General features: G+C 39.3%; 1 protein-coding gene across 1 annotated transcript in view; it reads left to right on the forward strand.

Moving 5' to 3' along the window:
- The first annotated feature begins 4,578 nt into the window (after nt 1-4,578).
- FAF1 (Fas associated factor 1) overlaps nt 4,579-17,994 on the forward strand; it is a 481,413-nt gene continuing 467,997 nt past the window's right edge. The window contains exon 1 of the mRNA XM_065913426.1: nt 4,579-5,055. Within this exon, the coding sequence (XP_065769498.1) occupies nt 5,011-5,055 (45 nt within the window). The 5' untranslated portion in view covers nt 4,579-5,010. The remainder of the gene's footprint in view (nt 5,056-17,994) is intronic.

Raw genomic sequence — 17,994 nt, forward strand, 5'->3', positions numbered from 1 at the left:
AAGCATGTTTTCAAGCAACATCTATACTGAGCTCCTTGAGATACACTGTAAGTATTAGCAACGAAACACACCAACAACATCTGGAGAGTCATTAGCAACAGATTGCCTGGTAGGTAGAGGGAGAGTTCAAACTTTCAACAATCTGGTGGTGTTTCCTTTAACGGACTTGTTGACAGAAAAATAACCAGAGGTATTTTCTTAGGTAACTAAACTTGAAATGTGAATCAAACATGAACTACAACACAAGGAATTAACTCCTCTTGTTTCTTACGTGTATTTAGACATTTCAAATAGAACTTTTAGGATTCCATATAAACCAGTAAATACCATAAATAATGTAATTTACTTCTGATTATTCTGGGAAATTAGTATGTAATCCTTCAGTACAACTGGAGGGTGTGATGATATAGTAGTATTGTTGGCTGATAAAAGATAACTGGCATTAGTCCAACTTATGAGAGTTGCTGTCTAGCATTTATTATGGTTTCTAAGAGAAGACAGTGTAATAAAGAAGATTCTTAAATTGTACTCATGTAAAGTGTAGGTATACATGGGTTATAATTTTCATGAAATAAAATTCTTTTTGCTAAATAACAAGAAATAAAACAGGGTAATTTAAGATGCCTACAGAGCTGGATTAAGACTTTTGGAGATCTTAAGCACTAAAAAGATTTTGATGTCTCACCAATTCACCTAATGTGTAAATAAAAATAATACAAGACCAAAAAATAAATGTGAAGAAGTCCAACAAGGTTCTGAATTGTCCCATCTTGACTACTTTAGTGATTTTGCTGAAATATTAAACAATTTAAGGAATTTTTTTTTTTCACTTTGGCTTTGCTGGTGTCCTAAAGCATATGCTTTGTTTGCTTATCTTATAACCCAGAACTGGCAGCACAGAGGTACAGAAGTTACAATCTTAGTTCATAAAGCATAAGTAAGACTACAGAGGACCCTCAGTGAAAATCTCGTGTTGATTGCTAGTTCACTGAAATAGATTCAAAGGTGAGTATCTCTGTGGTCAGCAAGCTTATATTCTAACATGGTATACAAGAAAGATTTACAGTTAAGTATCTACTATATTGAAAATAGTAGTTTGTCTTTTAACACAATAATGGCACATATCTCAAACACTGAAATAGAGCCTTTTAGTTGGGTATAAAATACAAATAGTCATGGAAATCTTTTTCTTTTCAGCAGCTCATACTTATTTTAAAGGGAGTATAGAAAGACTATAATAAGTCATGTTGATATCATGTGTCCCTGATATGATGTGATGAGGACATATCGTGTTTATGGTCTCCCCTGAATCCATAAACTCAGCATAATTCTGAGAAGACATTATAAGACAAACCCAAACTGAGGGACATTCTATAAAGTTCCTGACCACTATTCTTCAAAAGTCAAGACTGAGTAATTGTCAACAATTGGAAGAAGCCAAGGAAACAGAACCACTAAATGTAGTGTGGAATTCTGGTTTGGACCCTGGAACAGAAAAAGTACATTAATGTAAAAATCTAAATAGAGTCTCTGAAACATAACAGTATTATGCCAATGTTAATTTCTTAGTTTTGATAGCAGTACCATGGTTGTGTAAGACGGTAACATTAGAGGATGCTGGATTAAAGGAGCATTCTGTACTATGTTTGCAAGTATTAGATAAATTGAAAATTATTACAACTAAAAATTTAGCAAAATATCTACAAGTAGACTATATTATATATATGTTTGAAAAAATGTGAAATAAAACTTCCTTTTGAAAGAAGAATGATAAGATCAAAGAACATGGAGGTTCTAGAAAAAGATCTTATTTGAATTAGACTGAGCTCCATGAGTTAATGCAGTAGAACAACTAAGAGAATGGATATATTAAAACCATTTTTCTTTGCTCATGCTTATGGACAGAGAATCTATACATTTTTATTCTCTTAGTCTGTGACGCTGCAATGAAATTGTTTTAAGGAAGGAATTCTGGCGAAATGAATTTTCTCTTAATTCAGTATTTATTTTTATAGTAGAAAATTACTCTGGATCTCCAATCATGAATAGTTAGGTCATAGAGAAGAATCAATCTCTTCAGAAACTATACACTATGGAGGGTAAAATGCGGGGAAGCAACAGGGTAAGTGGAAAGAGCACTAGTTTTGACCTAGCCTCACTGTATAGCATGACTTTGGGCACATTCTTAACCTCTCAGAGCAGTTTTTTATCTGTTTATTCTGTTGTAAGCATTAAATGAAATAAAATGTGTAAAATACCTGTACATACTAGACATCCAATAAAAATAAATTCAAAAGCTTTGGTTGTTATGTGCCCAAGACTTTGCCATGAATGAACTATGGTGAATATAAAAACACATGGAATGAAACGGCTTATAATCTCAAGGAACATTCAGACTTTGAGGAGAGATTAAAACATGCATAGGGGCTTCCCTGGTGGTCAAGACTCCGAGCTCCCAATGCAGAGGCCTGGTTTGATCCCTGATCGAGAACTACATCCCACATGCTGCAACTAAGACCTGGAGGAGCCAAGTAAACAAATAAAAATAAATATTAAAAAATGCATAGATGAAACAATTAGACAAAAAATTAGAATTTAATTACAGAGTATTAAATTGTGTTGTAAAGATCGTAGAGCAGTGATTAGAAAGGAAGAGAATCCTTGTTGGCTTAAGTTTTATGAAAGAGATTATCCTGAGAAAAGCCTTTAGGAACTGGTGTACAAGTAATACCGGAGGAGGACATGGCAGCCATTTCAGTATTCTTGCCTGCAGGAGCCTGGCGGGCTGCAGTCCATGGGGTCGCAAAGAGTCAGACATGACTGAAGCGACTTAGCACACATGCATACATACAAGTAAATGGCAACTAATATGTTTGGACAGCTTTAAGGTTTCTGAAAAGTTTTTACAAGCATTATACACTCAATATTCACAATCACCTTATGAAGTAAGTTTTATGAGCCCCATTTTAGAAATAAATTGAGACTCAGAGAAGCTTTTTGTTCTTGTCAAGGGGCAGAACTAGAATGCCTAGTAGTGCTAAGCAGTCTATGCTTGTTTTGTGAAAGTATTTTATGCTTCCATGCATTTTCATAATTGTTTTCTCATCATCTAAATAGTCATGTCAGAAGCTGAAGTCAGAGAGTCTAAGTGACCCATCTAGTTTCCCCTAACTAACTAGTTGGGAAAGCAGTACTAGAAACCATATTCCTGAATGTTTAGTGTACTCTTCCCCGGTTTCAACATTACCACATTCTTTTAATTTCCAGATGGAGAGAAGGGAGGGAGAAGGGGAGCAGTACTGGATTTGAATTGGCTCAGATACACACACATTTCATCACGGAGAAAAATCTCAACTTTGCAGGATTTGCTAACTTGCCTTGTGCTGAGAACGACATATATGAATGGGACAAGTGAATTACCACACTTAAATTGCTGGTAGTATGTTTCACCTCATGATTCACATTCATGCTTTATCTTGGAATTACTTCTTTGGGGGGTGGCAATTAACCAGGAAACCCTTCAATTCATATGACTATGGAGGGTTCTATTCCTTATCTAGCAAATTCTGGTCTAAATACAGACTATTACTTGAGAATTGTAGGCCAGACTATTTTCATTTAAAGAAAAAAAGCCACAGAATAAACCTAGATCTTTGGAACACCACAGTGCTCTTCATGTGCAGGGAATACAAAAATCTAGGCCTTGATTCTACATGGTGATTAAATTATTATCTATTTTAACTCTACAGCACAAAATTATCAGTCTTACTTTACATTTTCAGGATTTTATATACTTTCCAAGGCAAATACAAGCTCTACTTCAATCCAGAAGATGATATCTTCCCAAGTCAAAGCTGAACCAGTTCTACTGTCACTCTTCCTCCAGCGACAATTACAAACTATCACACGTCACTGTACATAGTCTTCGGCTATTTTTGGCTCAAAGCCTGATCATCTTTGTCTTGGGATGGATATTCTCACCTTTCTCAGCTTCCATGTCTGTCCCATAACTACCGTGGGAATCTGGTTATTTCTTACTCCTTGTTAATTATGTCTGAGGCTGCAAGGCGTCATCTTTTATACATTATGTCTGAGGATGCAAGCGTCAGGGCTTGGGATCGAGTGTGACAGTGTGTAAGTGGGTTTTGACAGGTTGACGTAAAAGACTGTATATGAAGTTGTACTTTGGTGAAACTTTGTTAGAGAAAATGTACATTTATGAAATGCTGTTAGACGGGTTGTGACTGTGCTGAGTTGGTTTGTGAGGCTTGACGTGTATGTATGCTACTATATTAACAACGTAAGGAGCAGAAACTGATTGCCAGCCCAACCAGGGGGAGGCGGCACCTCAAGCCTTTGCTTAATTCAAACCGGAAAAACCTGTTGCAGGACTCCAAGCTCCCGCAGTTTCAGGCTGGCGTGTCCGCCAGCCGCGCGCAGATCCCCGCCGGGTAGTCGCGCGCCCAGCGCTTGACAGGAGAGCAGTCACGTGGCAGCCGCAAAGCGGCGCTTTGCGACCTCGATGACAGGCAAAATGTGCGACAGCCTTGGCTCTGGCCAACCAGGGGCGGAGGCGGCGGCCTGGGAGGAAGCGGAGGAGGCGGAGGCGGCCGTGGCGTTTGCCCGCCTGCTTTTTCGCTCGCTTTCTCCGCCCCCGCCGGTCTCGCCGCCGCTGAAGAGAGCCGGGTGCGCGCTGTCGCAGCCTGCCTTCATCCTGGCCGGCGACAGTAAGACCGGACCCACATCCTTACCAAGCTCCCTGTCTCGGCGGCTGCGGAGCGGGCTCTACAGGGCGCAGGCGGGCGGCCCAGGCGCCTGAAGGTTACCGAGTGCATGAGCGCCTAGCCTCCCGCACTGCCCCGCCCGCCGGCCCGCCGGCCCGCCCGCCGGCTCGCCCGCCAGCCCTTCGGCGCCCGGCGGCGGCGGCGGCGGCGGCGACGGCCGTAGGAGGCGCAGTCTCCCTCCCAGGTGCGCGTTTCGCTCCCGGAGCCGCGGAACTCGGCGGCCGCCATGACGTCCAACATGGACCGGGAGATGATCCTGGCGGATTTTCAGGTGAAGTATTGGGCCCAGTTATCCTCCCGTCTCCAGCCTCGTTGCTTCCCAGTGCCCAAAGGGTGGCCTCTTCCCAGCGTTTGAGCACAGCAGTGCTGTGTGGTTTAGGTTTTTTTATACAGTACCTGGCTTGGGATGTGTGTGTGTTGTGAACTCTGGGGGACTATGTTATGTTGGGGAGTGTGTAGAATGTGTTATGTACGGTTTGAATGTGGTTTATAGGGTGAGGTGGTATTGTGTTGAGTTTTGTGTGTGGACTGTGTATTGTTTCTTATATGAAGAGTGTGTAGAGTTTGAAGGTATTAAATGTGGGGCTTCTAAGTATGAAGTGCTTTGGGTGAGGAGTTTGGGTTGTTTATGAGGAGAATGTGCTGTGTGGGGTGTGGGTGTGGTGTTGTGGGTGTGGTGTATTAAGGGGAGAGTTAAAAAGAATGATGAGGTGGTAAGGGTAGCCAGGGTATTGTGCTGGTTTTGAAGGAGAAATAAACATTTGAGACTTTGATGCCTTATTAGAATCTTTGGGTATAGGAGGATGAGGAGTGTATATATCAAAGTGAATTTACAAGCTGTGAATTCACAAGGTGGGTAAATGACCAATTCATGCTTTTGGACTCCCTTCCTCTACAGATTTGAATTACTTGGTTGGTGTTCTTTCTCCAGGAATAATTTAAAGGATGAGCTAAGATGATTTCTTAGTGTATCCAACTGTAGTGCTGTCACATAATTGTTTTAGGGAGACCCTTTGAAAGTAGAGCTGTATGCTTCCAGAAGCACTTGGAGTTAGAATACCCTGTAAACACCACTTTTGCCTTTTGATGTTTGAAGAAAATGTTGTAGTGAGATGTTTTTAATCATTTATTTTGGCATTAACTTAGAAGCTTCAGTTACATATAGGCAGACATTTCCTTTAACACTGTCGTCATTGCACATGGTCTAACATTAGCTTAATAGGCAGTATTTTTTCTTACTGATATTTTGTAGGGCTTTTCTTCTTTCTTTGATTTTTAAAGTTACTTATTCTTACAACTTTATATTCTGATGTCCATTTCCAGAGTTTGCTCTTTTAATTATTTAAGTGATACCTGCTACATTAGGAAAATGCATGTATCTGCTTTTCATTATACTGTAACTTTCAAACTCAGAAAGAGGTTCTGAAAATAAAAGTTGACCACAAGCTTTTGGTGCTTTGTAGGATTAGGATTGGCCTGAGATTTTCTGCCTAATTTCACCTTTTTTCATTCTCCAATTCAGTCTTTTACTTAATGTGGAATATGATTATGTGACAAAGGACTCTATATATCTAGAAATGGTTTTATCCTTTTGTAAAATTGTTCTGCTCTGGTAGGAATGGCTTTAAACTACAACAAAAAGGATAGTTTACTCATTATAACTTGTAGCTGTTTTCTCTCATTATTTGTGACAATTATTATGCTTAGATGTATTGGTTTTGGTCTGGAAATTTAGAATTCTTGTATTCAGAGATGAAGTAAAATTTCCTGACAAGCTTTTCAGATTTTATTTTGAGCACATGAAAACATTCTAGTAAGTTTTTTTCTTCAAACAAATGGCAGTGCTGTGAACAATTGTTTACAAATGGAAAAAAAAAGCTTATGGCATCTGCGTCAAATAATTGTTTGCCAAATGGTGAGAGTTAATTTCATATTATCACATAGGCAGGAGAATATTATTGTAAAATAAAGTTATTTAGAAAACTGTACACAAGCACATTAGCTTTTTATATAGTCTAGGAACCTTGTATTCCTCTTGCAAATGATGATTGCAGATCAGCTTACTCCAGTGGACTTGGTTTTGAAATGAATTATTCTTCTCTGTGCTGTACACCTAAAACTAACACTGCATTGTAAATCAGGTGTGTGTGTGTTAGTTGCTCAGTCGTGTCCGATTCTTCGCGACCCCATGGACTGTGGCCCTCATGGGATTCTCCAGGCAAGAATGCTGGAGTGGGTTGCCATGCCTTTCTCCAGGGAAATCAGCTGTCTCCAATATAAAACAAAAATAAAAATTTTTCTTTTAAATAATATTATGTAAAAGTTTTATAGAATTAACCTAAAAAATAGCATTTATCCAGTTACCAGAAACCAGTCAATTTATTTAAAAAATTATAGCTTGAGATTTGAGATAAAGATGCGTGGATGATACTGGCTTCTTCTGTAACTGGACAAATTGATTTCCCCAGCAAAAGTGAACATAGTGTAATTATGTTCTGTTTATTTCATATGGTTGTGAAAATTAATAATAGTTTTGAGCTTATTGCTGCTGTTGTAGACAAGAACATGATTTTAAAATGTGACTAAAATTTAAAATAATTAAGTTTATGACGTTGATTATTGCTGGATAATAGGTTCTGATAAATACAATGTCCAAATGTGGGAAAGTTCTTGAGAAGGATTTTGTATTCTCTCTAAATATTTCAACTTAATAAAGAAAAGACTTCTGGTGAAGTCAGTGGAGGGGTGGCTAACAATCATATGAGGTAAATAGAACATAATTTTACTATATTCAGTTTTGGGTAGGGAAATTGATTTGACCAGTTATAGAAGAAGCGTGTATCATTCAAGCATCTACATTCCAAGTCTTAGGCTATAATTTTAAAAAATTGCCTGGTTTCTTTTAATAGGATAAGTAGTGCATGAAAGATTACAGCTCACATTTAATGGAATAGATTTGAGATTTTGTAGGTGAGTGAACTAATTAAAAAACAAATATAGTTCAAATTGTCTTCTAAAAGATTTTGCCCCCCCCAAGTAAAAGTAGCTACCAATTGGAAAAAATGTTAAATTGTGGTGAAATATGCATAAGATAAAACTTGCCATCTTAACTATTTTCAAGTTAAGAGATTTGAGATATAGATGTCTGGATGACAGTTCAGTGGCTTCAAGTATGATCACAGTTGTGCAACCAGCCATCTTCAGAACTCTTTTTATCTTGCAAAACTGTAACTCTGTTTCTATTAAATAACTCCCATTCTTCCTTCTCTCCAGCCTCTGGCAACCACCATTCTTTCTGTCTCTGTGAATGTGAATTCTCTAGGTACTTTAGATAAGTGGAATCATACAGTATATGTTCTTTTGTGACTTACTTATTTCACTTAGAATAATGGCCCCAATATTCATACATGTTGTAGCATGTGTCAGGATTTCCTTCCTTTCTAATATTATTGAATATATGGAATAATATAATGGAATATGGAATATAATGGAATATTAGTAATATTCCATTTTGTGTATGTACCACATTTTGTTGATCCATTCATCTGCCAGTGGACACTTTTCCCCCACGTTTTGGCTTTTGTGAATCATTAATGTTCTATATGGGTGTTCAAATATCTCTTTAAGTCCCTGTTCTCAATTCTTTTGGATATATACCCAGAAGTAGAATTGCTAGATCATATTGTATTTCTATTTTTAATTTTTTTAGGAATTGCTATTGTTTCCCGTAATGGTTGCATCACCAAAATTGAGTGGAGAGAATGACAACATAGTGTTTAATCAATTATTTGTAAATTCCACTCTGACCAAGTAAGTTTGGAACTTGAAATAGTCTAACAAAAGTCAGCTTTAAATGTAAATGGTGTTAGCATAGTATATTACTGGTAAATGAATGAGTAGACTGGTACACCTACAGTTCTGGCTAACCAGAATGAGGAGGGGGTGTAAAGGAATTTCCTGGGTTTAAAAGACAGGCAGGCACTGATGAATTGTGAGTTTTTTTCCTTTCTTAAGGTCTTTTTATAACAAAGAGATGCATTCAGGTGAAAGTTCCAAATCTTTTTGTGACTGTATAATTCTTTGATTTTTTTTAAAGGTTGAGGTATAGAACAAAGATCATTTGATCAAACAAACTCTTGATACTGTATTTGATTTGCTTACAGATGAGAAGACACTTAATGCAAACAAAATTGTAGTTGCTGTTTAATAAGTAATTAGTTACCTTTTACTTTAATTCTAGATGAACAGAAGAATGAGTCTTCTCCCTTCCCCATCACTTTAACTTTTCAATTAATACTATGCCAAAATATTTTTCCTCTCAGATACTTTTTTTACTTATAATTTTCTTTTTTTTGCGAGCAAAATGAGTGGTGTCGCAGTTTAGTGTCACATGTGCATCTCATGTTTTTCTATTTCTTGGTAACTGATAATACAGACACATAGATTAGAGTTCTACTCAAGTGAAGCAAAAGCAAGTCTAACTGGTAGTAATATTTTCTTTCAGACTTTTTCTTAAACAAAACTCATCTACCTTGCTAAAAAAGTATTTTTTTCTGAATCTAGTTCTGTTGGTCACAATAAGAAGACCTTTATTTCTTCTCTAATTTGGCACTGATTTTGATGTTACTTCAGTTGTGTATCCTGGATGACACAATTGTGCGTTTGTTTTCTACTCCAAGTCTTTCCAGCTAGTAATACCTTTGCTACCTAAATTGCTTTGTACATTTACATTTATTGGATTACCAATATGGAGTATAATAAATTTTCATTTGCCCATCATCTCTTCTCTGAAGCATGAACTCTTCATGACACTACTGGTCTACCCTTTCATTATATTTTTTCCTTCTAAATAAAGCTGTGAATCCCTCTCCTGTCTTTTTCAGTTTGATACGAAGAGTTATCTTCTACAAAAGAGGATATCAGACTGTGAGTAGAATTGGTACCAATCAGACAGATAGGTTTCTTTGGTGATGTTGTGATGTTGTGAATACTTGCAAACCAAGTATTCATAGAACATCATCTTTATTTCCTGGGAAGTTATCTTGGGTGAGATTGAGTGCTATGGTAGGAAGTAGTCTTGTTACTCTTTTTCCTTTTCTTCACTGTCCCCTTTATTTTTAGAGGGACAAATCATATTGTTTTGTGTTTGGATGGTTGGTCATTGTGGAAATAAGGTTTTGGCATGTTGGTTAAAGTTTAGTAGATAGTGGTTAAGAGAATGGACTTTGATGTCTGATTATTTAGATTAAAATCACAGCTCTGCCACTTACTCATCTTGTCATTTTTGACCAGTTGCTTCATACCACTTTGCTTCAGTTTTCCCATAGGAATAATGAGTTAAAGTGATTAGAACAGACGTCTGATAAAGAAAGTGTTTAATAAATTTTAGCTGTTATTTTCACTGTTAACAGCTTTAAGGTACACACTTGTTTCCTGCAGGGGACTTCAGAGATCATCTATTTCTAGCTTCTCATTTTTCCTTTTGTGGAAGTTGAGACACAGAAAAAGGAAGTGACTTGTCCAAGGTCATGAACTGGTTTGAAACAAAAGTTTTATTCAGGTGTACATAAGAGTGTTCATTTTCTAGCTTAATTTGTCAGATAGCTTGAATTTCCAAAGGAAAACAAGATCCACCACTTAGAAATTTCTCTAAATTGATAAAACTTGTGTATAAATAAATTAACAGTTCCTGGCATATGGCAGACATGCCAGAAGGAAGGAAGGGAGGGAAGAAAAGGAGGAGGAAGGGAGGGACTGATCTCCCTAGACTGCCATTCAGTCCAGTTCAGTGCCATGCTTCTAACCTCACAGGTGGTCAGAAACCATGGAGCGGAAGAGATTTCAAATTTGTTGAGTATGGTTGGGTGGATGCCTATTGTTTGCCAGACAGGTTTTATGGACTCTGTAGTTCAAGGGTCAGGAAACTGTAATCTATAAACTGGTTGCCTGTTTTTATAAATAAAGATTTGTTGACACACAGCCACACCCATTCATTTACCTGTTTTCTGTGACTGCTCTGTCGCTGCTGAGACAGAGACTTCATGGCCCATGAGCTTAAAATATTTACTATCGGGGCTTTTAAGATAAACTTATCTACCTTTTCCCATATCACCCCCCCTCAGCCCACCCCATGATATCAGTACTTTTTTTTCTAGGTTTTAGTAACTCTGAAGTGAGAATATTTGAATGTATCACAGGCCACGTTACATGGTTATTCTTCTATAGGAGGCAGTTAGAGCTCTGGTTGTTGTTTTTTTTTTTTTTTTTTTGCTCTGGCTGTGGTTTTCTGAGCGAGTCATTTATCCTTTCTGGATATCAGTTACACAGAATACAAGATGGAGATCTGCTTAGAGCCCTATCTACTTAAACATAAAAGATTGGACTAGATCAGGTGTTCAGATAGAGTCTGGATAATTACTTGAGGTTGGGGACATTCAGATATAATTTAGGTAGTTTATCTAGCTTTGTTGTGTTGTTGTTTAGTCGCTAAGTCGTGTCTGACTCTTAGCAACCAACCCCATGCTAAGTCTCTTCAGTTGTGTCCAACTCTTTGCATCCTTCCGGCCTGTAGCCTGTCAGTCTCCTGTTCATAGAATTCTCTAGGCAAGAATACTGGAGTGGGTTGCCATGCCCTCCTCCAAGGGATCTTCCTGACCCAGGGATCAAATTCGCATCTCTTATGTCTCCTGCGTTGGCAGGCTGATTCTTTACCACTAGTGCCACCTGGGAAGCCCTTATCTAGCTTAAGGGGTTAGCAAACTACATCCCGAGTGCCAAATCACCATCTTTTTGTTTTTCTGTCAGTAGAGCCTTACTGGAAGACAGTTATGCATATTCATTTATGTATTGTCTCCGGCCACTTTTGCCCTTGTTATCAGAGTTAAGTAGTTCATTGCATGGTCTGCAAAGCCCTGACTGTTACAGGAAAGTTTACTGATCCCTGGTCTAGATAAGTGGTTTTCAACTTCAGATGCTTTCTGTCCCCTGAAGAACACTGGGCAGTTTCTAGAAACATTTTTGACTGTCACAACTATGGGTTGCTGTTGACATTTCATGGATAGAGGCCAGGGTTCTGCTGAATATTGTACAATGCAGTAGACATCCCACAATGATGAAGACTTATCTGCCCTAGAATTTCAATAGTGCTGAAAACCACTGGTCTAAATTAGTGGTTCTCAAACTTTAGCTTGCATAAAAATAACTGGAAAGAAAATGACTCTCTGTGACCCCCATGGACTGTAGCCTACCAGACTCCTCTGTTCATGGAATTCTCCAGGCAAGAATACTGGAGTGGATTGCCATTTCCTTCTCCAGGGGATCTTCTCGACCCAGGGATTGAACCCAGGTCTCCCTCATTGTGGGCAGACTCTTTACCAACTGAGCCACCAAGGAACACCAAAAAAAAAAAAAAAAACAAAAACAAAATAAAAACCCCCCCAAACTGGGGGGAATTGTTAAATCACAAGAGACCAGATTGTTTGATTCAATGGATCGTGGGTGGTACCTGCAAATTTGCATTTGTACCAGGTTCTCAGGTTATTCTGATGTTGCTGGATCTATGGACTAGAGAACAACTGAACTAAATGATTTTTGACATTACATTCATTCCTGTGATTCTTTGATTTTGTGTTCTTAAGTACTCATCCGTTTTTTATGACTTAGGAAAATATGAGTATTTCAGTGTATACTTGATGTTCATCATAAAATGTCTTGTTTCATGAGTCTGTATTTTCGAAGGCTTAGTTTTCACATCCCTTTCAGTGCATGTGTGCTCAGTCGTGTCTGTCTCTTTGTACCCTATGGACTGTCGCCCACCAGGCTCTTCTGTCCATGGGTTTCTCCAGGCAAGAATACTGGAGTGGGTTGCTGTTTATTCCTCCAGGAGATCTTCTCAAACCAGGACTTGAATCTGTGTCTCCTGTATTGGGAGGCGGATTCTTTACCACTGAGCCACCTGGGAAACCCTCATATCCTTTTGGAATACTTCTATTTGTCTTTCAAAAGCATCACCTGCTTTTTTCTTACTTAATTACATCAATATTCTATGCCCAGTTAGTGTTAATCATTTTCTTAAATATCTTGTACATATTTCTCTTCTTTTGATTCTTCTATCAGATAGTTGCTAATCACTTACCATGTTTCTTTCCTCTACTGTCAGCTGTTTGAGTGAACAGCTGCCTGGATCTTAACCACTGTTCCTGTAGTATCTATTAAGAGGTGCTCAGTGAATATTTTTTGAAGGAATATTATGAATATTGGCTGTTATGGTACAAATAAATGGAGTAGAATTGTAAATTTTTATGTATTTTTAAGTGCCTACTGTTTTGTGACATATGGTTTGGAATAAGTAAATCTGTCATTGGGAGAGTAAAAATAAGACTCATTTATTGAATTGAGGGTTATAACTTCAAGGTGACCCATTTATAGAGAAGTTCAAAACACCTACCCTCTGTGTTAGCTTTCATAGAGGACTCAGTAAGGTAATGTGGCAAAATATAGGGCTTGAGGCCATGACCTTTGTAAAATTTGAATGCTATCACTGAATTGCCTTATGTTACCACTTTACCTGATTACATTTTCACTCAAACTGTTTTTAAGGCAGAAATTCTAATTTCAAATCAAAATTTCTTGCCATGTTAAATCATTAGTCATTGATTTTAAGGTAAGTTTGAGAAGCAAAATTAACAGAATAATTGTACCTGTTTTTATACTTATTTGTGGTTATAGAGGAAAAATTGAGATAGAATGAGATATCAAGTTATGGTAAAGAAAAGTAGAAAAGTTTGCAAGTTATGTACACCCTTAATGGCATTAGAGTTAGGTTCCAGTCACCTTCCCCTCCCTTCCTCCCCTCCCCTCCATCCCAGAGTTCATGTGCTTTAATGACTGAGCTATAATAGAAAAATGTTAGAGGAAAGTTTTGTCTCTCGTGCTCTCCTGGCATCCCACTCTCTTTCTCTCAAGGGAAGAGTAGTGGTTAAACTATTTTTAAAGTCAATTTTAGTTGTATTCTTTGGCATTTTTAAAGCGAGATAGAGACATAATTGATTGTTTTTATTTTAGGTTTAATGAGCAAGGAATAATAATATTAGCATATAGCTTATGACTGGTTTGTATGTGCCAGATATTGTGCTAGGGTCTTAGCATCTAAATTCTACAGCAGCCCTGTCTTGGATTTCAGCGATAACCATGGTTTCTGTGTGACTTGTCAGAGCTCTGACTGCTGCTACTTTTGTTTCTGATTATATTTTCAAGGATATTTGTGCAGTGAGAAGCCTTGGAAGACAGAGGTAATATCTCTCCCTGGAGCAAAGGGCAAGCACACACAGTGTCTATTTAAAAAGAATTCGGTGCTTCAGGCTCTGGGTTCCTTCTCTAATACAGTCCACTGTATGTGCAGGTATCGTTTGGACTGCTTTGTTGGTGTCACCCAGTGGGAAATGGAACTAGGAAGCTGTGCAAGAAAATTCTGATATTTTGACTACAAATATTGCCATGAATCATAAAGTTCGTTGTCTCCAACTCAGGAGTCTAGGTCTTCTGTCAGCATCCATGAAACTGGCAGGCTCCAACTTCCTTTGCAAGTAGGGTGAAAATCACATATCCCTCAATTCTCTTAACAGTTCTAGCAATAAGGATGGGATGTTGACAGACGCATAACTTTCTGAAAGAGGAAGAGTGAGGGCCTTATGGGTTGGTTAATAATTTGAGGGAAGTCCTTGAGAATTGGTAGCAAATATGTTGACAAAACTGAGTGGTTCTCTACTTTCTTGCCTATTAATGAGGAGGAAGTAAGTAGGTGGTTGCAGACTGAGTACCAGGAAATAGGTTCGAAGACAGCTGCCCAAACAATCCTCTGGTTGTGGCTTGTTGTTGTCATAGTCTGCTGGGCTCCTCTGTCTAGGGATTTCCTAGGTAAAAATTATGGAGTGGGTTGTCGTTTCCCTCTTCACTGGTTGTGGCTAACTTTCAACAACTCTCAAATATCCTCTCAGATGGAGAGAATGTTTTCCACCAATTTGTCAGTCAGACTCAGGTTCTGACGTTCCGCAATGGAGCAAATAGCACTAAGATTTGTCCTGGCTGGGCAGAAGGTTCTGCCTCCTTTCAGACATTTACAGATGTATATACACCTACATTTGAGTTTGAAAGGAGTCAAATTTACAGTCACGGTGGACAGAAAGCAAAATTATTAGAACTTTCACTGATTTGTCTGAGAGATAAGAGAATGAGGGTGCATAATGTCTTGTAGCTCAGCCCCTCCTTTGGAGGAAGCTTTATTCCCAACTTCGTTATCTAAAGCAAAGCCAGTGACTCAGTGAGGTCCTCAGTTAAGGTTTCCCTAAACCTGGACCTGGTTCACCAGTGGTTCAGCCAAGCTGAAATGGGTTGTGTCTGCTTGTCTTTTGTGCCTGTTCAGCCTTTGCACCAGCTATGCAGACTAGTAATGACTGTAATTGCTGTGTTCAGTGGATAGAACTCAAATAGTGTTCTTATGGGTCTGGCCTGTCCTTTCCTTCATGAGACTTGTTGTATTTCTATTGACCCTTGGCCTGTAGCCAGTGGCCCAGCTATTTGGTCTGCCACTTGGAAACTATAGACTGACAGATTAAAGACAGCTTTCTTTGAAGCTGTGAACTATGGAAACAAATTATAGCTGCTGATCAAACTGTCTGAATCACTCATGTAGATGCCCACAGTAAGGGCTTTTTCTCTGACGAAGCCCCCTGGAATCAAGCTTCTGATTGAGCCTGTGCTGCCCAGAGCCATTACTGTTGCCAGGATCCATCATCATATCAGATGTGACAACATATCGACTGTCATAAAGTGTGTATAAAGTAAAAGACCGTATTTCTGATGCAGAGGGTACCCTTGCATGCCAGGCTTGTGACTCCTGCCAAAAGTTGACCTGTTTGTCACATGAGAGAAGCCACATTGCATGGGATGTGGCCCCTGCTTGCTTTTCGCAGGTTAAATAAATTGGACCTTGACCTCCCTCTCTGAAGTATCAATGGTGCCTCACTGTTCTTAGTCCAGTTAGCTGACTGGCTACGCCATTTTGGCTCTTGAAACTAATTGTGCTCTACTTTCCATCTTTCTGGACCTTTTGCAGTCTGGCGATGGTGCAGTTTTTATTGCAAAAGTCAGTGGTGAGCTGACAGTCAAGGTATTTGAGGGACCTTTCATGCAGTCTACCATTCACAGCTTTTTGATCGTCAGTCCTATGATTTCTCTTAATCTTGTAGACAGGTCTATTGGAAATACCAGGAGTTGGCCTCCAGATTCTTTACTTTCATGCAAAACACTTGTCAGCACTTCCTGATGCCTACCCCAGCCCCATACCATAGCCTTCAGTTAGAGATTCTATGGGGCAGATTACTGGTGGGCCTGGTCAGATGGGACAGTTTGGATTAGCTGCCTTCATTAATTCCTGTCAACAACAAGGATTAAGCTCAGTTGTAGGAATTGAACTGGGAACCCTAAGGGCCACCACTTAAATGGGACATGATGTTGAGACACAAGGTAATAGTGCCTCCAGACTGATGTAGGTCCCACTTGGAAGGAACCAACAATTGTGAACAACCCACTCTTTCTAGGTGCACTGTGTCTGCCTTCAGGACTCTATTTCTTGTGTGGAAACCAGGCATTAATTCCGCTTCCTGCAAAAAATATGGACTCCTTCACCTTTTGAATATTTAAGTAAACATCACTGGTAGATCTTGTAGCCTTCATATGACTGCCAAGGTCTCTCCGAAATGAGGCTATCTTTGGGAAAGCCTCGCAGAGTGATTTCTGATTTGTTATTTATGTGCACCCTGTGGACAGTTATCTTTCTGAGGGAAGTCATTCAATTAGAATAGGTGGTTCAAAATTTGGTCCTGACTTTTTAGCTGAAGTGATCAGTGGATCATCTTGGCCCTGGAAAGCATTCAGGTCAGCCACAAGTCACTGACCAGAGTTGATAAAATTGCCCTATACTTCTTTCCTGTGGGTCAGGGCAGAGTCTGTATAATTGTTAATTCATTCCCTTGTTCCTAGATTAATGCCTTGGGCCAAGTGGAAAGGTTAATACAGAAACTTTGAGAGAAAGCTATCAGACTTCTTGTTTTTTTAGAGATTTTATTTTTTGACTGGGCTGGGTCCTATTTGCAGTGCACAGGCTCTTTCCAGTTGCGGTGAGCGGGGCCGGTCTTCGCGCTGGTGCCCGGGCTTCTGTTAGCGGTGGCTCCTCTTGTTACAGAGCATGGGCCCCAGGTGCACAGTCCTCAGCAGCTGCAGCGTGCAGGCTCAGCGGTTTCTGTGCGCGGGCCCTGGAGCACTAGGCTCAGTAGCTGTGGCTCACAGGCCTCACAGCAGCTAGGACTGAGCTAGTGTCCCCTGCATAGACAGGTGGATTCTTAGCCACTGGACCTCCAAGGAAGCCCCACACACTCTGCTGAGGTAGACCCTGATGACTTATCCAATTTTGTCATATTACTTGGTTGTGGAACCCTGAGGAACATGGATGAAATAAATTTTGAGAATTGTCATCATCCTGCTGACTGTTGATCATTGCCTTAATTAAATGTCGTACGAGACAAATTAGATAGATTTAGCCCTATCTTCTGCCAGTCAGATTAATCACAGTGGCTGTTGGAGTGGTATACCCATGAGAAACTTTGTTCAGTGGCAGAGATGGTTAGGATTGAGAGGTAGATATTGTTGGGAGACAGTTCTCTCTGTGTGTCTTCTATTTCTGCGTGTCTTATGAATAGAGACACTGGTTGTTCCAAACTGCTGTTTTCAAGGGTGTTGGATTGTGACCAGCCATGGTCACATGTCCCCTTCCAGACCAAAGGGCAAGTTTGCTTATGGCCTAGAAAATAAAGATAAACAAAGCAGAGTGGGCATGCTTACTGTCCACGATAAAAGATTCATGTTTGGACTTGTCTGATGGTCCAGTAGATAAGAATCCATCTGCCAATACAGGGGACACGGGTTCACTCCCTGGTTTGGGAAGATTCCACATGCTGTGAGGCAAAGCCAGTGTAGCACAACTACTGAGTCTTCCTCCAGCATTCATGAAATTGTAACAGGCTGCATTGTTAGCATGCAAATAAGTTGAGAGTAATATTTGATTAGGGTTAGGGTTAGGGTTAGTTCTTACCACCATGAAAGGTTGATAATCCCTCATTGTACAGATTGAGTTTGGAGATAATTGTAATTACTA

This window comes from Muntiacus reevesi, chromosome 1, assembly GCF_963930625.1.
Source record: "Muntiacus reevesi chromosome 1, mMunRee1.1, whole genome shotgun sequence".
NCBI lineage: Eukaryota > Metazoa > Chordata > Mammalia > Artiodactyla > Cervidae > Muntiacus > Muntiacus reevesi.